General features: G+C 44.8%; 1 protein-coding gene across 1 annotated transcript in view; it reads left to right on the forward strand.

Moving 5' to 3' along the window:
• Nucleotides 1–23339, forward strand: part of hmgcll1 (3-hydroxymethyl-3-methylglutaryl-CoA lyase like 1) — a 260435-nt gene that overhangs the window by 135425 nt on the left and 101671 nt on the right. The window contains exon 7 of the mRNA XM_068017323.1: nt 15145–15333. Within this exon, the coding sequence (XP_067873424.1) occupies nt 15145–15333 (189 nt within the window). The remainder of the gene's footprint in view (nt 1–15144; nt 15334–23339) is intronic.

Genomic DNA, 23339 nt, shown 5'->3' on the forward strand with positions numbered 1-23339 from the left:
ACCATGAGGCAGCCAGGGTTTGCTCGGACAGTCTTCCCACACAGCCGAGGGCTCTCAAGTACTGGTAAAATAGCAACAGAGGTGGGAAAAGGCCCTCAATTGGCCACTTAAGGACTCAGTTGGCCTCGGGGCGAGCAGATCATCTGCCACCTTTCCCACCGCTCTCAAGATGGCTGGATGGTGGGAAGATGATGGGCACACCACCCTCTGTTCCCCCGTGCCATTTTGCCAGCCTTCCTCCCTCCAGCCTATCCCCAAAAAGCTGGTAAAATCCTGCCCTTTAATTTGGCTGAAGCAGGTTCTTGCATGTCAAGATTCAGAAGGAACAGCTGAAGTTTCACATATTTTCTATGAATAAAAAGTTTACTGCAGTGGGGATTGCTTTCAGTGTCTCCCTGACACTGGATTTACTCAGGGAGAAGAAGCTGGGTAGAGACTTGCCAAATGGAAGATAGGCGCAATGACCGGTTTGGGCTGTTGTGGAAGGTCAGGTTTAAAAGAATGACAGTTACAGAGTTAAGAAAGACCTGAACACAATCTTCAGTGTAGTGATTGCATTGCCAGAGGTGCCAAGGTTACCAAAACCCTCAATTTTTGTCATTCAGTTCCTTCCATCTAGCAACTGCGAAGGTGAATATTCCATTCACCCAACCATCAAACTATCCAATCATTCAGTAACTTAACAACAATGTGAGGGTTGATAGATAGATGAAAATACACCGAAAAAATAATTCATTGTTAATTGCTAAATAGTGCACCAAAATAACTTCTAGGCTGAGACCTCTTTCCTGAACAGTATGATCCAGGATTCTTCCATTTAACACACACTCCTTTTTGTTTCTTACTCCCAAGTGCATTATTTTACACTTGGGCCCTAATATTAATCTAAAGGTGGTGGAAATATGTGGGTGAAACTGAGTGGGTGGAGATCTGTGATCTCAACTCTGCTGTAGTAATTAATTTTGACTCCTGAGCTTTGAGTCTCCAAGCTGCACTTTGGGCCTGATATGCACCTATTTAAAGGAACAGTCCACAAATAGAAATTGGAGGTATTCAGGATGGATGGAGAGCAGAGAGCAAGGGCATATTCAATGATGTCTCCCTGGAATTACTGCTGGGTGTAGTTAGGAGTGGGAGGGACATACTTTACCTCAGCAATGGGAGGAAGAAACCCGCAGCCCTCACCAAGAAGGTGTGGTTGGAGGTGGCTGAGAAGGTGAACAGCAAGAGTATTGTGCCTCGTGTTGGATGCAGTGTAAGAAGCGGTTTAATGACCTAACCAGGCCAGGAAAAGTGAGTACATTTGCTGATTCACCTACATCCTGTGGTATAAATCATCACCACCTTAAACATTGTCTTGCGAAGTGTTCACCATCACATCACTGCTCACAACTTTCAGCCTTAACTCTCTGTGCACTTCAGCACATCCACATTTATCCATGCACTGTTGCTACTCATTCCAGTCCTTATGCAATATGGTTCATATGTCTCATAGTCACCATCACTGACTGCCTTGCTCTCATTGACCTTCGTTCTCTCACAGTTCTGTTTCTGGACCCCTTGCAGGAAAATAGAATGCAAAATATCAGGGAGGGGGCAGAGACTACAGGCAGACTGCTACAAGTAGTTCAGCTCACAGATGCAGAGGAGCAGGCCCTGGAGATAAGTGACACATCTGCATCCCTCTGAATCGGAGATGGAGAGCAAGGAAGCTCACAGGTCATTGGTGACAGAATTACAAATATCTCTGACACATATGCTGACTTTATTTCATTAATGACTGAACTTCCAGGACTTCAGGAGTACAGCAAGTGTTGCTGGACAGGCATGAGGATGATTCCTCAGAGGACCTCATTCCTTCTGAGGGTGCACCATCATAGGATACTTGCATTTTGGTAGGTCCATTTAGACAGTTGAGTTTTTACCTAGTGATTCCAGTGGGGGTGATCGCTGATGATTGCACAGCATTCAGTACCATTAGCAACTCCTCAGATCCTGAAACAGTCCATGTCCATGTGCAGCAAGACCTGGAGAACATTCAGGTTGGGTTAAATGGCAAGTAATGTTTGCACTACACAAGTGCCAGGCAATGATCATCTCCAGCAAGAGAGAATCTAATCCAATGTTCTGATGAAAGGTCATGGAGATAAAAGTTTCTCTGTTTCTCTCTCCACAGACGCTGCCAGATCTGCTGAGTATTTCCAGTACTTACTGTTTTTATTTCAGATTTCCAGCATGCGTAGTATTTTGCTTTTATTTTAGAGAACTTAACCATCTCCCCTTGACATTCAACACCGCTGAATCCCCACCATCAACATCCTGGGGGTCACCATTGACCAGAAATCCAACCATATAAATACTATGGCTGCATGTGCAGGTCCGAGGCTGGGAATTCTGTGGCGAGTAACTCACCTTCTGACTTCCCAAAGCCTGTTCACCATCTAGAAGGCACAAGTCAGGAGTGTGATGGAATACTATCCACTTGGATGAGTGTGGCTTCAGTAACACTCAGGAAGCTCAACAACATCCAGGACAAAGCATCCCACTTGATCGGCACCCCATCCACCACCTTAGACATTCACTCCCTCCACCACCGGCACACGGTGGCAGCAGTGTGTATTATATACAAGATGCACTGCAGCATCTCACCAAGGGTCCTTCAACAGCACCTTCCAAACCCACGACCTCTACCAACTAGAAGGACAGGGCAGCAGTTGCATGGGAACACCACCACCTGCAAGTTCCCCTCCAAGTCACACACCATCCTGACTTGGAACTATATCACCGTTCCTTCACTGTCCGCTGGGTAAAAATCCTGGAACTCCCTTCCTAACAGCACTGTGTGTGTACCTACCCTACATGGACTGCAGCAGTTCAGGGAGGCGGCTCACCACCATCTTCTCAAGGGCAATTAGGGATGGGCAATAAATGCTGTCTTTGCCACCGATACTCACATCACGTGAAAAAATAAAAAAATGTTGACATCTCAAAAGTGAGCATGAGCAAACGCTGGTAGCAGGAACAGCAGTGGCGAGTCCATGTTAGGGTGTACAATCCTCTCCAAACTCTGCTCAGCTGGACACAGATGCTGAACCCCAGGGGCTATCATTGAGATGGAGAATGCTAGAGGTGCAACAACAACTTAGCCAGGTACCGACAGATGTGCCACGCACACTTCCCACAACAGCGGAGAGGACGGAGGAGTCCAACTCAATCACTAATGGATTAGTGGTGCAAGGTATTGTGAGAATATCTGCCATGGAGTGAGTGGCTGCCTCCATGGAGTTTCAAGCACAGTTCACAAATGAGTCCATGCAGTCTAGGACCTTGGCCATGCAGACTTTGGATGCTGACTTGACTGCCATCTTAAAATTTATCCATGGCCTTAAAACATGTTACTGATCTCCTCCAAGCCAGGTATAGGTGGAGAAGACTTTGTCAGGGTCCTCGGGGGCTCCAATTTCCAGAGGTGCAGCTCAGCAGACCGAGTAGAGGTCTGAGCAGCCTGTCTCTATCTCTGCTGAAACCTTACGTGATGCACCACATAGAAGTGGTAGGAAACTGAAGTTCAAGATTTTGTAATTCACCGAGGCTATGCACATGGGTTTTTGGAAAAATGTTGCATTGCTAAGTTTCCATTTTCTCATAATGCCCCATAAAATTTATTGATTAGCTCAATTTGCATGTCTTGCTCATTATTGCATTCTGAGTGCCAACTCACACTTTCACTTGTTTCATGTTGGATGTCAATACGTGATGGGACCCTTCGGGTGAATGTGCAATCAGTAGGTGTGTGTTTGAAGGACTGTTTAGTGCAAAGGGAAAGGGAGGTTGGTCCTGGTGGTGGGAGTGGACTGCAGCAATCTCACATTTGCTTGAATTTTACTTGCAGTATTTGGGCACCCCTGGCATCAATGTCAGCCGCTGCTCTGACAATGAGTGCCCCAGTATGCATCCTCCTCCTCTATGTCTCCTCATCCTAAATGAGTGATGAGGTAATTCCTCCTCCTCTTCCACCTGCAATACTCTCTGCTGTTCAGTGTCATCTGTAGCCCCTCGCCGATGAGTACTGAACCTGTACTGTCTAGGCACCTGAGGTGCATTTTCCACATTCCAGCGGCTTGCTTTATAACACACCTGATAGTCATCTAGTTCTTCTTGTAGCAATCCTGCGGTTCCTCACAGATGTCATGATCCAAATGTTAAGGGGTGTCACAAGTCTCCTACCAGGCAGTGGTTAAGTCTGTATTCTAGAATGAAAAGGTCTGGAATGTTGGACTGCTGCAGTATGAAAGCAACATGACAGCTCGGAGGGAATCTGGTGCACATCCACATGAGCCTTTTCTTCTGGTTTCACACTGTATCGATGGATGAACATCCTTTGTGGTTTAAAAAGATCCTAGTTGCAGTGGTGGTGCTTGAATTACCCCATGTGTGCAGTCAATGGCACCCTGTACCTGCCGGAAGCCAGCCAGAGACATGAATCCAAGTACCTGCTCAGCCTGGTTTATACCATCACAGGAGAAGTTTATAGGCCCTGGAATACAATCCATTAGTGACCTGCTAGATGCATTTATGTGCAGTTGACTGGGAAACCCTGGATATGTCTCCGGTAGTGCATCGAATGATATGGAGGCGAGAAAGGTTGAGGGTGGTGGTCACTTTCACAGCCACTGGTAGTGTGTGGCCACCAGGTCCTGGAGGGAGCAGGTCTTCCTCAAAGAGACAGCAGATTAGATTAGATTAGATTAGATTAGAGATACAGCACTGAAACAGGCCCTTCGGCCCACCGAGTCTGTGCCGAACATCAACCACCCATTTATACTAATCCTACACTAATCCCATATTCCTACCAAACATCCCCACCTGTCCCTATATTTCCCTACCACCTACCTATACTAGTGACAATTTATAATGGCCAATTTACCTATCAACCTGCAAGTCTTTTTTTGGCTTGTGGGAGGAAACCGGAGCACCCGGAGAAAACCCACGCAGACACAGGGAGAACTTGCAAACTCCACACAGGCAGTACCCGGAATCGAACCCGGGATGTTTGCCACCACCTGCTGCGATAACCTCAAACTGTGCAGGAACCACTTTTCCGAGAGTTAAAGGAAACTGAGCCTCTGTTTGTAAACTCTGTGACATGGGAAGTACCTCCTGTGATCTGGGCCCCTCTCCTGTGCATCTCTCTCTTGTGCACCTCCCTCCTGTGCATCTCTATCCTGTGCACCTCCTCTGCACCTCTCACCTGTGCATCTCTCTCCAGTGCATCTCTTTCCTGTGCATCTCTATCCTGTACACCTCTCTCCTGTGCATTTCTCTCCTGCGCACCTCTCTCCAGTGCATCTCTTTCCTGTGCATCTCTATCCTGTACACCTCTTTCCTGTGCATCTCTCTCCTGTGCACCTCTCTCCTGTGCATCTCTATCCTGTACACCTCTTTCCTGTGCATCTCTCTCCTGTACACCTCCCTCCTGTACATCTCTTTCCTGAACAGCTCTCTCCTATGCATCTCTGTCCTGTGCACCTCTCTTCTGAGCATCTCTCTCCTGTGCGTCTTGTTGCATTGTTGTTGGTGTTGCAGTTGTAGTATAGCAAAGGCGTTGCAGAGAAAATCTCAGAGTCTGGATAAGGTCAAGTAATAACTCTTTTATTATTTACACAACACTTTTTACACTCTCCACAAGCCTCCTTAGCTATCACCCTACTTGCTTCTTCCAAAGTTCAGTACTAAATCACTTGTTACATCATCACCCCTACAGTTGGAGGGGTTGCTCATTCTGTCTCTTGCATTAACATTTACATGTCCTTATACTACATCCGCAACCCCCCAATTCATTATCCAACATTTTCTTAAACATATATACATTACTGACTTTATCTTCTACCCTTTCTCCCTCCAAGTCTCTGACTTCACAGATTTCATCTGTTAGGAGGCTTTGTGACTCACCCTGACCTTGTTGTAGTAGGATTGGGATGATCAGTAATCTTCCATGTAAGTCTGGATCGCTGACTTGGTTGATCTTTACGAAGGATTATAGTATTATCTGTTTATTTTAGGTTTGTTCATCTTCATCTGGGTCTTCCAAATGAATGATCGACTGTTGCTTCTAGGGTATAGAGATAATGTTTCTTCTATTTCTACGTATTTTTCCTTCAGTTATGTGTACCACATACAATCTCTGGTAGTTTTCATCTCTGTGGATTACAGTACTTTCCCTTTCTAGGTCACATATCCATGCTCTTTGGTCGTTATACAGTTTTGGTAAGTCTCTGGCATGAAATCTTTTGTTGTAATTTCGAGTCTGTTGCCTTCTATAAGTGTTTCCCAGTCTCTTACACCCTCGTAGTCCCGGACATTCAATACTGGAAGCAATTTTTTAGGCAATGCAGAAAGTTGCGTTCTTATCTTCCTGCCCATCAATAACTGCAGGTGATAATTCACACATCAATGGTGTAGATTGATAAATTAGAAGTGAGGTTGGAAGATCTTCATTTTACTTCAATAAGGACTCAATGGTTCTTACACCTCTTTCCACTTCACCATTCGACTGTGGGTAACGTGGTGAACTTGTGAGATGTTGAAATCCCATTCTTGTCGCAATCTGAAATACTCATTTGCAAACTGTGGTCTGTTGTCTGTACTTCTTAAGGGATATAATATGTTGCAAAGGTATCTTGTAGAACTCTAATAACAGCTTTGGTTGTCATTGAATGCAACCTTCACACTTTTATCCACCTTGAGAAGTAATCAATGATGATTATGTAGGACTTCCTGTTGAATGCGATTAAATCCATTCCCAGCCGTTGCCAAGGTCTGGTTGGAAATGGAGTAGTTAACAGAGATTCTCACTGATCTGGTCTTTACATTGTGCAGATCTGATAGTTCTGGATCAGATGCTCGATGTCTTTGGATACTGCTGGCCATCACACTGATGATTGTGCCCTTGCTATCCACTGCGTTGTTCCCATATGGTGATGATGCAGACATTCTAAGATATCTGAACTCATTGAACTGGGAATGACTAGTCTTGTCATTGTAAACAAGCAAATTGTCGCTAATCATGAAGTATTTCTATTTTCATAGAACGCTTTCATTATTTTCCACTAGGACATTCCTGTGGCCATCCTTGTGTGTAATATTGTCTTATGCGAATACATTCTTCGTTGCTATTTTGGGCTTGACAGATTTCTTGGAATTTCTGTTTGCTTGCTGGCCAATTTTGTGCAGTGTATTGTGAATGTGACTCTATCCTGTGCACATAATTCACATCTTGTGTTGGATGGTCTACTGTCACTCTGGATAGCACTTCAGCAGAAGTTTGTATCTGCTCCTGGATGTATACTGTCTCATAGGTATATCCCATCAATCTTAAACAAAATCTTTGGCTTCTTGGAGGCATTTTTGTGATCTCCTTTTCATCCAACAAAGATACCAAAGGTTTATGATCTTTCTCGATGACGACTCTCAATCCAACGAGTTAGTCAGGAAATTTTTCACATGCCCATGTGACAGCAAATGCTTCTTTTTCAATCCCTGCCTACCTTGTCTCCATCTCGGACAAAGCTCTACATGCGTAGTAAGTAAGCCTATGAGAACCCTCTGGTTGCTCCTGGTAAAGGACTGCCACAAACCCAGTTGAGGAGGCGTCTGCCACTATCATCGTTGGTAGTTTAGGGTTATAGTGTGCCAGAATGTCCGGGGATACAAGCATCTCTTTAAACTTCTGGAATGCTTGTTCTTGGTGTGAACGCCAACACCACGCTTGATCTTTTTTGAGAAGTTGTCTTAGCGGTTCTGTTACCTACGCTAAATGAGATAGAAATTTGGCTAATTGATTCACCATTCCCAGGAATCCTTGGAGTTGCTGAACAGAAGTTGGAGTAGGGAATTTTGTAATGGCTCATGTCTTCTGTGGATCTGCCATTAGACCTTTACTGCTTACTGTGTGTCCCAAGAAACGAATTGAGGTCTTGGAAAATTTGCACTTCTCATTCAGAATTAGCCCTGCTTCCTGAGGTCATTGTAGAACTGCTCGAACTCTTTGGTCATGTTCCTCTACTGACTGCCCATGTATCAGGATGTCATCCATGTGACAGGTAACTCCTTTGAGCTCTTCTAAGATGTTAGACATAGACCTTTGGAAGATCTTTGGTGTGGAGGTTATCCCAAATGGTAACTGATTGAAACTAAACCTCCCGAAAGGTGTGATAAAAGTAGTTAGCAATCTTGAGGTCTCATATAAGGCTACCTGCCAAAACCCGCTATTGGCATAGAGTTTGGTAAACATGGTGCTCTGAGACAATTTTCTCTAAGTATATAGGCCTACGAGAACCCTCATCCACCGTGGTCATTGGGTGAATCTTACACACTACTGCTTTGTTAAAACCACACAAATACATACAGCTCCATTTTGTTTTGGGACAGGAACCATGGCCGAACACCACTCCATTGGTTGCATAACAGGAGAAATGTCCCCCGTTCTTATCATCTCATCCAACTGGTCTTGAACTTAGTTCATTAACATGTGAGGTATCTTTCTTGGTGTGAAGAAACACACTGGCCTGGCATTTTCTTTAAGTGTGATTCTATACTCTGTCTTGAGTCTTCCAAGTCCTGTGAAAAGTTTTGGGTAGTCTGCTTGAAGGCAACTGTTTACCTGTGGCCATTTGACTTCCTCAATCTTCTTGATCAGCTGCAGGTCTAAGCATGCTTTTCTACTTAGGATGGGAAATTCTTGGTTTTGCAAGGCGTAAAGGTTTTCCATAATTTGTATCCCTTTATATTGGAGAGTTGCTTGAAGTTTACCCTTCACTTCCAGTTGGATCCCACCTGGACCATGGAATTGTGTATCCCCCAGTTGTAGGAAATGTCTCATCAATCATGGCTCTTGGTCTCACAGAACTGTGACACTAGCACCTGTGTCCAGTTTGAAATTCATTAGATGTCCATTTACATAGATGTCCGCCATCCAAAATCCTTGATTTGGGTCCTTAATTTCGCACAGGAGGGAGGTGCACAGGAGGGTGGTGCACAGGAGGGAGTTTCACAGGAGGGAGATGCACAGGAGGGAGGTGAACTGTTGAGAGGTGCATGTCGTGTAAGGGTTTCAAAGGGTTAATGTTGGGACCGTGTCAGTAATACTTGCCACTATGACGATGTAAGAAATCACATATGAAAGAGACTTGAAGAAGAAGTAGCATGGCATTAGACAGACTCGTATAAAGCTGTATATAGTTAATATGTAATAAAATAATGTTAAACTTCCTGAAGACTCAGTAAATATCCTAGCTGGACTAAACAAACATACAACAGTGCACAGGAGAGAGGTGCATAGAACATAAGAGCAGGAGCAGGAGTAGACCATGTGGCCCATCGAGCCTGCTCCGCCATGCAATATGATCATGGCTGATCTTCGGCTTCAATTCCACTTTCCCACCTGCTCCCCGTACCTCTTGATTCCCTGAGAGACCAAAAATCTGTCTCCCACAGCTTTAAATACATTTAACAATGGTGCAACCACAACCCTTTGGTTAGGGAATTCCAAAGATTCACAACCCTTTGAGTGAAGAAGTTTCTCCTCATCTCAGTTCTAAACTATCAGCCACTTATCTTGAGACTGTGCCCCCGTGTTCTAGATTCCCTGACCAGCGGATATAATCTCTCAGGGTCGACCCTATCAAGCACCTTCATAATCTTGAATATTTCAATGAGATCACCTCTCATTGTTCAACTCCAGAGAATATAGACCCAATTTACTCAGCCTCTCATCACAGGACAGCCCTCTCGTCCCAGGGACCAATCTAGTGTACCTTCGCTGTACTGCCTTCAGTGCAAGTATGTCCTTCCTTAATGTGGGGACCAAAATTGCACACAGTAATACAGGCGTGGACTCACAAAAAACCTGTACTCCAATCCCCTCGCAATAAAGGCCAACATGCCATTTGCCTTTCCAATTGCTTGCTGTACCTGTATGTTAACTGTCTGTGTTCCTTGTACAAGTACACCCAAGTCTTTCTGAACATCAACATTTACAGGTTTCACACCTTTTAAAATGCTTTTCGATTCTAACTACCAAAGTGAATAACCTCATACTTCCCCCTTTATACTCCATCTGCCACTGTGTTGCCCACTCACTTAACCTGTCGATATCTTTTTGTAGCATCTTTGTGTCCTTCTTGCAGCTTGCATTCCCACCCATCTTTGGAGGGATTTACACAGGAGGGGGATACACAGGAGAAAGAGATGCGCAGGAGGAAGGTGCACAAGGAAGAGATCCACAGAGGGAGAAGTGCACAAGAGAGAGGTGCACAAGGGAGAGGTACATAAGGGAGAGGTACACATGGGAGAGGTACACAGGGAGAGGTATATAAGGGAGAGGTGCACAAGGGAGAGGTGCACAGAGGGAGAGGTGCACAAGGCAGAGGTGCACAAGGGAGAGGTACATAAGGGAGAGGTACACAAGGGAGAGGTACATAAGGGAGAGGTACATAAGGGAGAGGTGCACAAGGGAGAGGTACACAGAGGGAGAGGTGGACAAGGGAGAGGTGCACAAGGGAGAGGTACACAAGGGAGAGGTACATAAGGGAGATGTGCACAAGGGAGACGTACACAAGGGAGAGGTGCACAGGAGGTGCTCAGGAGGGAGGCACACAAGAGAGAGACGCACAAGGGAGAGATGCACAGGAGAGAGGTACTCAGGAGGGAGGTGCACAAGAGAGAGATGCACAGGAGAGAGATGTGTAATATAAGGACATGCAAGGATTATTGCCAGAGACACAGTGAGCAACACCTCCTACCGTAAGGGTGATGATATAACAATCACTTGGTACTGCGATTTGGAAGAAGCGAGTAGTGGCACGTAGGGTACCAGCTAAGGAGGCTTGTGGAGAGTGTAGTGTTGTGTAAATAATAAGAGTTATTAGTTGACCTTATCCAGACTCTGAGACTTTCTGTACAATGCCATTACTACACTACAACTACAACAACAATACACAACACAGTGGCAGTGGTTATAACAACTAGAAAATATTGAAAAGCAGTAGTGCCAGGAGAAGAGCAGATCTTATCGGGGGTCTGTTCCGAGCTCCAGAGCTGCTCCGCACCCTAAGAAGAGGTGGACTGCTGGTGAGTCAGCCGTGCAGGCTTTCAGACTGCACCACAGAAGCATGGTGCTCTGCAACAGAACACCCAGATCCAGCGAGTCCAGTATCGGGTGAGATAATTTCAAAGAGGCCATTCTTGACTAACAGCACACTGGGTCAAGAAAAAAGCAGGAGAGAGGTCAATTGGGTGATAAGGTGATTCAGGAGTCGGGCGCAGTCAGTATCCAATACCCAACCAGACCACAGAGAAAAAGCGGGGAACCTGTCAGAAAGTGTGGGAAATCCCCTGAAAGATGGCGAACACCTTCAGCAAAGCCTCAACCATTTAAAGAGACAGGGGAATACCCTAAAAACAAAAATAAAGGAAAATAAAATCCTAAACCTAGGGAAGAAAATGGACCCGAAATTGGGAATATCTGAAAGTTTCCACGATCAGTAAGGACCCAATCAGGTACAAAATTGTTCCTTATGGAGAAAAAATTTCCTACAATGGAGGATTGCTTCCCAATTCCACACTAAATCAGAAGCAGAGCAAGTAAATACCCTCTTATATTCTATGGGTGCAATTGCAGACGACATGATTGTGAGGCAAGGGGTAAACGAGGCTTCTGATAAATTTGAGGATGTACTTCAAGCCTTAGACAAATATTTTAATTTACACAGCAACAAAATACTGGAAACAGCAAAATTTAACAAGTGGGTCCAAAGGATAGGTGAATCCTTAGATTCTTTTATAAATGATCTGTATAGATTAGCTGAGGGATGTGACTATGGAGAATTAAAGGCGGAACTAATAAGGGACCGAATAGTTGTCGGAAGAGCTGATGAATCTTTGTCAGATCTCTTACAGTTGAAAAATGTCCTTACACTTGAGAAGGCAATTCAGATTGTACAACAGGCGGAAGTCCGTAAACAAAATAAAGCCATTCTGGGAACTGAAGAGAAGCTTTGGATTAGAGAAAATCCAATGACTGTACAGATTTTGAAGCCAAAGACGGCGAGGCAATCTGTGGAGAAGAAGACACACACAGGTGAGAAGATGCATGACGCAGGGAAACCGTGCTGGTGCTGTGGAGCCAAGACCCACAGACAGGAGCAGTGCCGGGCTAGTAAAGTGGAATGTTTTAACTGTAAAAAGATTGGTCATTATGGGAAAATGTGCCAGAGCAAGACCGCTTCGCTCAAAATCACAAAGCAGAAGACCTTCACACAAAGAGCGGTGACCACTCAACTATGCACCTCCCTCCTGTGCACAGCTCTCCTGCCTACCCCACTCCTGTGCTCCTACCATAGCACATCATTGCTACAATGAATGATGATAGTCTCCCTCTTCGATATGCTGTCAAACACATCAAAAGCCCCTCGCATCCTGATCTTAGTTTGAGCCTTCTAAGGCCAAAAATAGCAGTATACACAGCACACTCTGCTAAACATTTGCCAGAGGGAGCTGAGACAGTCGCTGCAATATATGAGGTTTTATTGAGAAAGGACAATGCCATGCTAACATCTGCTGCCAAAAACATGCCTCTGTTTCCCAAGCCTCGGGAACCCCATTCCGTATACGTTGGGCTGAATTTTCTGCAGTCGGAGGGGGTCCCGATGCTGTTCTAGAAAAGCAAGGAGAACCCTGCTTGGCCATTGTGTGTGATCCCTGGCTGCATTTTATGCTGCTCAGGCAGTTAACTGTGCAGCGCTCTGGTCCCTGTCACCTTCAAGAGCTGCTGGTCAATCAGAAGGCTGGCAGCTCAGCAGTCTCAGCATTGCCACCAGGAGCAGGAGCCACTGTTGGTACTGCAGTTGACCCGGGACCAGGAGCAGTGCTGGAGCCTCAGAGAGGCAGTAAGTTGGGGCAGGTTCGCTGGGGCCAGTCAGGCAGGCCCTGGCGAGGGTTTTAGGGGTTGGTTGTTGAGGGAAGGGAGGGTGTTGGCGAAGGAGCGGCCTTTGCCACCGTGGGCCCTCCTTGAGCCACAGATTGCCCAAGCAGGAGGGCCCACCAGCCCACAGGGAGGCCACCTGCTTCTGCCAGTAAAATAACAGTGGCAGCGGGGCCCTTAAGTGTCCATTAATTGGCCACTTAAGGGCCTCAATTGGCCTGTGGGTGGGAAGGCCATTCTCCACCTTCTCCACCCCTGGCAAAATTGAATGTTGGCAAAATTGAATGTTGTCAGGAAGGCGATGGGCATTGCACCCCCCCCACCTTCCCTTGCTATTTTATAATACCCACCCCCTGCCTTCTTGTCTGTCCCTAGAGGGCTGATAAAATTCCGCCCATTAAATTTGGAGTGAAGTTAAAACCAATTAGGAAAAACCTCATTAAATTCTCCTAACAACATTAATTGCGCCAATAACCACCCACCAGCTTGCATTAATTCATTCCCTGACTTTGATGTCTAGGTATCTTGCGGCACCCAAAACACATCTCCACTAAACACAGAAGTTTGGATCTGGGTTGTACCAATGATTGAAAAATCAAACATTTTAAACCCATCTGCCTGCTCCCAACTCACGCAGTCTTGTGGGTTAGAATTACCCCAATGGATACATTTAATTGTATCTTCTACCTAAAGTCTTTTTGAATTTTGCTGGAATGCAGTGTCAGCCTTGGCTTAGTGGTAGCACTCTTGCCTCTGTGGCAGAAAGTAGTGGGTTCAAGCTGAACCCTCGTAATTTGCCTGTTGGAAATACTGTCTTTCTAAATTGAGACCCTATCTACTTTCTCAGCTGGATGTAAAAGATCCCCTGACAGTAGTTGAAGAAGACCAGGGAGTTCCAATGTGTCTGCTTCTGGGTTTAGTGGAGGTGTGTTTGGAAGCCAACAAGAAACCTACACCCCAAAGTTGGGGACTATTATTGCAGGGGAGTTCTCCAGGTCTCCCAGCCAGTATTTATCCCTTAACCAGCAGCACTGAAAATAGATAATCTCACTTGCTATTTGTAGAACCTTGTGATGCATCCCTATATTGAAGTGACTTCAAAAGTGCTACATTGCCCAGAGACCATGAAAGGTGCCAAGCGAATGCAAGGTCTTTTTCACATTATGTAATCTTTTTCCTGTTTTTGTGCTATCTGTAAATGTCCAAACAATTTATACATTAAAACAGCAATGTTCCCAATGTTTGAACCCTGTGATACCCCACTTATATCTTCTACCTAGTCTGAAAGGTTCTCTTCTTTGTGTCTATCCTGTTTTCTGTTATTTAAGCCAGCTATATATCGACTTGCATGTAATATCTCTTGCCAGTATTTGCAGATGTGGAACCTTGTCTCACAATTCTTAAAATCTAAACAAGTAATATTAATCAGGCTTCCTTGCCCACCATGTCTGTAAAGACTTTGAAGAATTCTCTCCAGTTCATCGTTTATGATCCCCATTTTCTCAATGCATGCTGACAGTTCATTATCAAATTAGATTAGTTCAACTTTTAACCCACTCAATCTATCAAAAATGTTTCAAAGATTCTCTGTACAACACTGTAATTTTTAGAAATGTAATTTTACCTTTTAAAAAATTGTAATTCTTAACATAAAAGTAAAATACCACAGATGCTGGAAATCTGAAATAAAAACAGAAAGTGCTGGAAATACTCAGCAGGTCTGGCAGCATCTGTGGAGAGAGAAACAGAGTTAACGTTTCAGGTCTGTGACCTTTCATCAGAAGTTCTCCACAGAAAGGTCACAGACCTGGAATGTTAACTCTGTTTCTCTCTCCACAGATGCTGCCAGACCTGCTGAGTATTTCCAGCACTTTTTGTTTTTATTTTGGAATTCTTAAGTTTCCTTAAACTCAGAAATCTCTTTTGAATGCATTAAACCTACAAAAATATTAGTTCAAGTTTTGCTCATTTCGGCATCCATCTCCTTTGAAACTTGTGAATGCAAACTGCCTTGTTCAGGTGCATCTATCTATATCTGTTTTAGATATATATATATATATATATATATATATACACACACAACCAGATCCTGGGAATCTATTGCTTTTATTGTTGAAGTGAAAAGTAAAATACTGTATCATAATTCATCAATTTTTCCCCAGGTGGCCAAAAGAATGTACAGTATGGGCTGCTATGAGATTTCACTGGGGGACACAACTGGTACAGGAACTCCTGGCAATGTGAAGAAAATGCTGGAAGCAGTGATGAAAGAAATTCCGAAAAGTGCCCTTGCTGTTCATTGCCATGACACTTATGGCCAGGCTCTGGCTAACGTCTTTGTAGCTTTACAAGTAAGCTCAGATTTATTTTGTAATTTGTTTAGATGGTAATGAGGATTATAGCAGGGATTATGTCATGCCAGGGATTGATACAACGTGAGGTGAAACAAATTACTGGAATAATTGCTTTTGTGGTGCAAACCCTGAGGGGTATATGCTTTAAAATGAATTATTCTCATCAGATCACAATGTAAATATGATGTAAATGATGATATGATACGATGTAAATATTTAAAAGTGAAACAGGTGACCAACTACTACAAAAAACAACTCAAATTTAAAACACTGAAAACAAGTATTCTGAGTGCATGTTCTAAGGAATTTGTTATGCTGTGGTATCCTGTCACAACGTTGTATTCTTTCACCTATGATTGGTTTTGTTTTTTTGTATGTCTCCTTTAGTTTTAAGAAGGTATATTTAGATGATATTCCACTTCATGGAGTCTTACATAGCAGGGTGTCTGGACTTTAAAGTAATCCAGCACCGGGGCTAAGTTTTTGTCCAGTGGGATCAGTCTGTGAAGGATGGGAATTTAGGTGTGTATCTCTTCCACCAGTCACCAGTTGATCCTTGCTGTTATGCACTCTGCTCACCATTCTTTTATGGCCCTCACAGAATAATGGGACACAGTTGTGAAATTCAATCCCCAGGGTACCGGTAACCATCTCAGAATACCATTTAATACAAATAGAATTCGATTTACTGGCTCAGAAATCAGATTGCTGTCAATATTGGACTCGGCACGCCAATTGGTGTTTTGTACTGCCTGCTGATTAGAATAAATAGCATGTGCAAGCAGTGCTATTCATTGGCCGCCTGCCTATCAGGGGGGCCAAACTGCTCCAGCATGCTACTTAAAGTCAGCCAACACCTCTTAAAGTAGAGGTGCATTCCAGCTTTAAAAACAGCACAGCAAGTTCTGGAAGAAATGACTGAAGTGAGTGGTCACCAATGTTCACCAATGCTGCACTGGAGGCCATGGTACAGAAAATGGAGAGGAGGAGGGACCTCCATTTTACTCCAGGCAGCAGGAGACCCTTCAGGCATCTACTAAGGAGGAAGTGGGAAAAGATAGCTGAGGATGTCAATGCTAGGAGTATTGCCCCAAAACATGGCTGCAATGTTGGAAAAAGCTTCAATGATCTAACTAGAATTGTGAAGGTAAGAAGACTGATGTTATATTTTCTGTTCACAGTGGCACCACTTACAGCCACATTAATTACAATACTTACAACACTGCTCTCCCACACTACCCTGCACTGTCCTGCAATCACTTCAGCACAGTTCACAAAACCTCCTTCTTATGCTCACTGTTACGACCAGGTGAGAAAGAGGTCTAGGGTTCCCTTTCAGCCTTCACCTGGTCTTACTGTAACAGGGTTTTATTTTTAAACACACTGTGTTTTGAGCTCCCCCTTCGTGAATCCTTGTTCACTGCTTTCCAATTATCAGGCGAAGAAATTAGCACAAGCAGGCTTTCTTAGGTTTAAAGAAGAAAAAGTGAAATTTGTTAAAACTTAAACTGTAATTCAGTTAACGCCTATGGATACATGCCGAGCCCCATGCGAGCAAGCAAATAGAGAAGGAAAAGAGCAGAAGAAAAATAAAGTAGAGAGGTTTGAGGCAATCTTTGAAGAAGGATTTTGTTATTATGCTTTGAGTTTGCTGTAGTCTTTACTTGTCGGTAGATCTTGCTTTTCATTGGGGCCCAGTATTCTTCTTAAACCTTGTTCACTGTCAGAGACTTTTCTGTCTCGGGGTTCATATGTCTTCAATGGATTCTGAAGCTGGTGAGAGAGATGAGAGCAGACAGGAACGGGATGTTCTCAATCCAGGAGCCAGGTGCTTTCTGCAGTTCAAAACTCTGTGGCAAGTGCAAATTCAAAAAACTCAGGTTGCCCAGCAGGTTAGTCATGTGACTAGTGGGTGTGACCATGTGCGTTTGTGTATTCGGCCACCTTAACAGTCAACTTGGAATGTGAACTTCTCCACCCTCAATGTCTGGTAATCAAAAGTCCATTGTGGATTAAATTGGAGCAGGGAGTAGCCCCTTTGTCCTTTCCAAGTACTGTCTATTAATAACATGCAAAAATGTCCTTCCAGCCAGGGGCTTGGCAACCCCTTGTAACAGGCCTTAATTTCTTTCCAGCAACAATTTTAAAATTTAATGTCCATGTGGCAAAATTAATGTGCCTCATTCTTGGCAGGTGGGGGCCTACATGACACTCATACACTCACAACTATTACACCCCTCATTACCCACAACTCACATCAGACACACACACACACACACACACACACATACGCACACATACGCACACACATACACATACTCACACACGCACTCACACATGCACTCACACGCGCACACACACACTGAGCTATGCCACCAAGACTGCTGCATTCGACTCTCGCAGGTGAAGTTTGCAAAAAACATCAGGCAACAGGCTACCACCAGGGGAGAAATATCTTGTCTGCAAACCTGCTGTGCATTGTAGACAGGAGCCTGGCCATCATGGGAAGGGGCAGAGTGGAGGTCGTGGCTACTGGTGATGCTGGAGGAGACATTGTGCAGGGTTTCTTTATATCTGATCCTCTTTGTTTCTTCTGAATTCTCCCTCATCTCACACACTCTGATCGACAAGCTGCGGATCCTTTCAACACTCACTTCTCTCTCTCTGCACTTCCTCATGCCACAAGCTAACGCTTATCCCTTTCTTTCATTTCAGCAGTTGAAAATGTTGGTACACCTGAAAATGCAGCATCATCGTGGCTGACTCTCGAAAGCACCAGCTCAGAGATTGACATCATGTGGAATTTAGAGGCTAGATTAGAGGAGGGATTAGCACATGGTGATTTACCAGGCACAAGTATGCAGGAGCTAGGGCAAAGGGATAGGAAGCCGCAAGTGAAAGCTTACTGGAGGTGATATCCCTTGTCACTCAATAGCCAGCCTATATTCTGCTAGCCTGGTTGAAATAAAGGTGGCATGGAGGACTGGGCAGGACCAAAGAGTCATGATTGGTCCCTGAATAACTGACACAGACCTGCATGATGCATTTATTGCCTGTGATAGCATATCAGCTGGATGTTGAGATCGCTTTCAATTGATAAAGATGCCAGGCTGGTGATTGGAAGCACACAACGCAATGTTTGTGCAGTCTATGGCACTTGGAACTTCGGGGAGGTCTGCTATGGGGGTGAAAACTAATGCTCTCTTACCTGGAGAGAGTCTGTGGCAGCAGCGGTGGACCTGCGAGGAACCTCCTACCTCTACGCGCTGGAGTTTGAAGAAGAGAGAAAACAAAAATCAAACCATGACGTCAGAGGAAAGCAGTGAGTTGATTGGCTGGTGAGTATTTGCTGTGTAGGGACTGGGAGTTTAAAAGCATTAAAAAAATAAAGTAACAAGTGGCTAGCTGGTGAGACTTATCTTTTATTTTTCAATAAGGTTTATTACTCTTCTTTGGCCTCCTTGTATCGAGAGACAATGGGTAAGCGCCTGGAGGTGGTCAGTGGTTTGTGAAGCAGCACCTGGAGTGGTTATCAAGGCCAATTCTAGAGTGACAGACTCTTCCACAGGCGCTGCAGATAAAATTGGTTGTCAGGGCTGTTACACAGTTGGCTCTCTCCTTGCACTTCTGTCTTTTTTCCTGCCAACTGCTAAGTCTCTTCGACTCGCCACTCTTTAGCCCCGCCTTTATGGCTGTCCGCCAGCTCTGGCAATCATTGGCAACTGACTCCCACGACTTGTGGTCAATGTCACAGGACTTCATGTCGCGTTTGCAGACGTCTTTAAAGCGGAGACATGGACGGCCGATGGGTCTGATACCAGTGACGAGCTCGCTGCACAATGTGTCCTTGGGGATCCTGCCATCTTCCATGCGGCTCACATGGCCAAGCCATCTCAAGCGCCGCTGGCTCAGTAGGGTGTATATGCTGGGGATGTTGGCCACCTTGAGGACTTCTGTGTTGGAGATATGGTCCTGCCACCTGATGCCAAGGATTCTCCGGAGGCAGCGAAGATGGAATGTATTGAGACGTCGCTCTTGGCTGACATATGTTGTCCAGGCCTCGCTGCTATAGAGCAAGGTACAGAGGACACAGGCCTGATACGCTCAGTCTTTTGTGTTCCGTGCCAGTGCGCCATTTTCCCGCACTTTCTTGGCCGGTCTGGACGTAGCAGTAGAAGTCTTTCCCATGCGCTTGTCGATTTCTGCATCGAGAGACAGGTTACTGGTGATAGTTGAGCCTCGGTAGGTGAACCACTTCCAGAGCGTGGTCACCAATATTGATGGATGGAGCATTTTGAACATCATGGAACAGGACGTTAGAAAGGTTTATTACTATTGGTGAGGTTATTACTATTGTTAATATTTTAGTATTGGTGGGGTATATTGATAGTGGTAAGGTAGATTAGTACTGGTAATGTTTAGTATTAGCAGTAGTAAGATTATCATTAATATTGGTAGGATTATTAATATGAGCAGCAACAGGGTTTATTAATAGCAGGGTTCATTTGTTGTGCCAAGGTTTATTATCTAATAGATAGAGGAATGGCAGGGCTGCTCCAAACTCAGGGGTCCTGGATAACCATATGTCCAGGAAGTGTCGTCAGTTGCAAAAGCTTAAGCTCCGGGTTGCAGACCTTGAACAGCAGCTGGTGACACTGTGGCACATCCATCACTGTGAGCTTCGTGGATAGCATGTTTATAGATGTGTTCACCCCACAGATTAAGAGTATGCAGGCAGAGAGGGAATGTATGACACCAGACAGTCAAAAAGAAACAGGCAGGTAGTGCAGGAGACCCCTGAGTGCATCTCACTCTCCAAGTTCTGAATACTGTGGAAAGTGATGGAAAGTGAGGAGTGCAGCCCAAGTCAAGGCCATGGCACCACAGGTGGCTCAGTTGCACAGGGAGGCACAAGAAAGACTTGAACAACGACAGCGATAGGAGATTCGATAGTCAGGGGAATAGACAGGTGTTTCTGTGGCCGCAGACATGAATCCAGTATGGTATGTTGCCTCCCTGGTGCCAGGGTCAAGAATGGCTGCAGAGCAGTCTGAGAGGGGAGGGTGAACAGCCAGCAGTCATGGTCCACAATGGTACCAACAACATAGTTAGGAAGAGGGATGTGGTCCTGCAGAAAGAGTTTACTGAGATAGGTAAGAAATTAGCAAGCAGGACCTCAAAACTAGTAATCTCCGATTACTCCCAGTACCACATGTAAGTGAGTATAGAAATAGGAGGATAGTGAAGATGAATGCATGGCTTAAAAGATGATGCAGCAGGGAGAATTTTAGATTGCTAGAACACTGGGACCAGTTCTGGAGAAGATGGGACCTGTATAGGCCAGACAGGTTGCACCTGAACTGAGCTGGGACAAATTTCCTTGCGGGGCAATTTGCTAATGCTATTGGCGAGGGTTTAAACTAACTTGGCAGGGTTGTGGGAACCAGGAGGTAATATCAGAGAGGAATACCAGGGTGCTGAGAATACTAGGAGAGATCGATAGCACTAGAGTAGAAAATAGTAAGTTATTAGGTGGGGTCAGAGTAAGGGAGAAAGCAATAAAGTCTAAATTAGGGTTAATGTGCATGTATGTGAATGCACGGAGTGTTGTTAATAAGATTGGTGGGTTAAAGGTGCAGATTGTCATGTGGAAATATGATGTTGTGGCTATAACAGAGACCTGGCTCAAAGAAGGGCCGGATTGGGTATTGAATATTCATGGATACAAGGTGTTCAGGAAAGATAGGAAAGGGAAAAAAGAGGGATGGGTGGTGGTATTGATTAAGGAGAGCAGTGCAGAGCTGGAGAAAAAGGATGTCCCAGAGGGTCGAGGACAGAATCAATTTGGCTAGAGCTAAGGAACAAAAAAGATGCAGTTACATTGCTCGGTGTTGTCTACAGGCCACCAGCTAGTGGGAAGGATGTGGAGGAACAAATTTGCAAGGAAATTACAGAGAGGTGCAAAAATTATAGGGTAGTTATAATGGGGGACTTTAATTATCCAAACATAGACTGGGATAGTAGTAGTATAAAGGACAGTGAGGGGAAAGAGTTCCTGGAGTTTGTTCAGGAAAACTTTCTACAGCAGTATGTTGCTAGTCCAACGAGAAAGGAGGCACTGCTGGACCTGGTTCTTGGGAATGTGGTGGACCAATTGGATCAAGTATCAGTTGGAGATCATTGAGGGACAATGATCATTGTATCATAATATTTAGGCTGACTATGGAAAAGGACAAAGAACAATCCAGAGTAAGAAAAATTAACTGGGGGAAAGCCAACTTCAATGGGTTAAGAATGGAACTGGGGCGAATAAATTGGAGTCAAAGATTGGCAGGAAAATGATAGCTGAACAATGAAGAGAAGAGATATTTTGGACACAGTCAAGGTATGTTCCCTCGAAGGGGAAAGGTGGGGTAAACAAATCCAGAGCTCCCTGGATGACAAAAGGGGTAGAGATTAAGATAAAGAAGAAAAAGTATACTTATGACAGATGCCTGTTACAAAATACCATTGAGAACCAGGCTGAATATAGAACGTCCAAAGGAGAAGTGAAAAAGCAAATAAGAGACGCAAAGACAGAGCATGTAAAGAGACTGGCAGCTAACATTAAAGGGAATCCCAAAGTTTTCTATAGACATATAAATAGTAAAAAGGTGGTGAAAGGAGGAGTTGTGCCGATTAGGGACCATAAAGGGGATTTATGCATGGAGGCAGAGGGCATTTTAAAAAATTCATTCATGGGATGTGGGTGTCGCTGGCTAGGCCGGCATTTCTTGCCCATCCCTAATTGCCCTTGAGAAGGTAGTGGTGAGCTGCCTTCTTGAACCGCTGCAGTCCGTGTGGGGTAGGTACACCCACAGTACTGTTAGGAAGGGAGTTGCAGGATTTTGACCCAGCGACAGTGAAGGAACGGCAATATAGTTCCAAGTCAGGATGGTGTGTGACTTGGATGGGAACTTGCAGTTGGTGATTTTCCCATGCATTTGCTGCCCTTGTCCTTCTAGTTGGTAGAGGTTGTGGGTTTGGAAGGTGCTGTCTAAGGAGCCTGGGTGCGTTGCTGCAGTGCACCTTGTAGATGGTACACACTGCTGCCACTGTGCGTCGGTGGTGAAAGGAGTGAATGTTTGTATATGGTGTGCCAATCAAGTGAGCTGCTTTACCCTGGATGGTGTCGAACTTCTTGAATGTTATTGGAGCTGCATCCATCCAGACAAGTGGAGAGTATTCCATCACACTTGTGCCTTGTAGATGGTGGACAGGCTTTGGGGAATCAGGAGATGATTTACTCGCCGCAGGATTCCTAGGTTCTGACCTGCTCTTGTAGCCACGGTATTTATATGGCTGCTCCAGTTAAGTTTCTGGTCAATGGTAGCCCCTAGATTGTTGATAGTGAGGGATTCAGCAATGGTAATGCCATTAAATGTCAAGGGGAGATGGTTAGATTCTCTCTTGTTGGAGATGGTCATTGCCTGGCACTTGTGTGGCACGAATGTTACTTGCCACTTATCAGCTCAAGCTTGGATATTGTCCAGGTCTTGCGACATGGCTGAGGTATTAAATGAATAGTTTGCATCTGTCTTTACCAAGAAATAAGATGCAACCCAGGCAACAGTGAAAGAGGAGATAATTAAGACACGAGAAAGGTTTAAAATTGATAAGGAGGATGTATTAGATAGGCTGTACTTAAAGTGAATAAAGCACCAGGGCCGGGTGAGTTGTATCCAAGGATACTGAGGGAAGTGAAGCTGGAAATTGCAGAGCCACTGGCCATAATTTTTCAGTCTTCCTTAGTCTCAAGGGTGGTGCCAGAGGATTGGAGAATTGCAAACGTTACACCTTAGTTCAAAAAAGGGTGTAAAGATAAGGGCGGCACAGTGGTGCAGTGGTTAGCACCGCAGCCTCACAGCTCCAGCGACCTGGGTTCAATTCTGGGTACTGCCTGTGTGGAGTTTGCAAGTTCTCCCTGTGTATGCGTGGGTTTCCTCCGGGTGCTCCGGTTTCCT

This window comes from Heterodontus francisci, chromosome 3 (assembly GCF_036365525.1).
Source record: "Heterodontus francisci isolate sHetFra1 chromosome 3, sHetFra1.hap1, whole genome shotgun sequence".
Taxonomy (NCBI): domain Eukaryota; kingdom Metazoa; phylum Chordata; class Chondrichthyes; order Heterodontiformes; family Heterodontidae; genus Heterodontus; species Heterodontus francisci.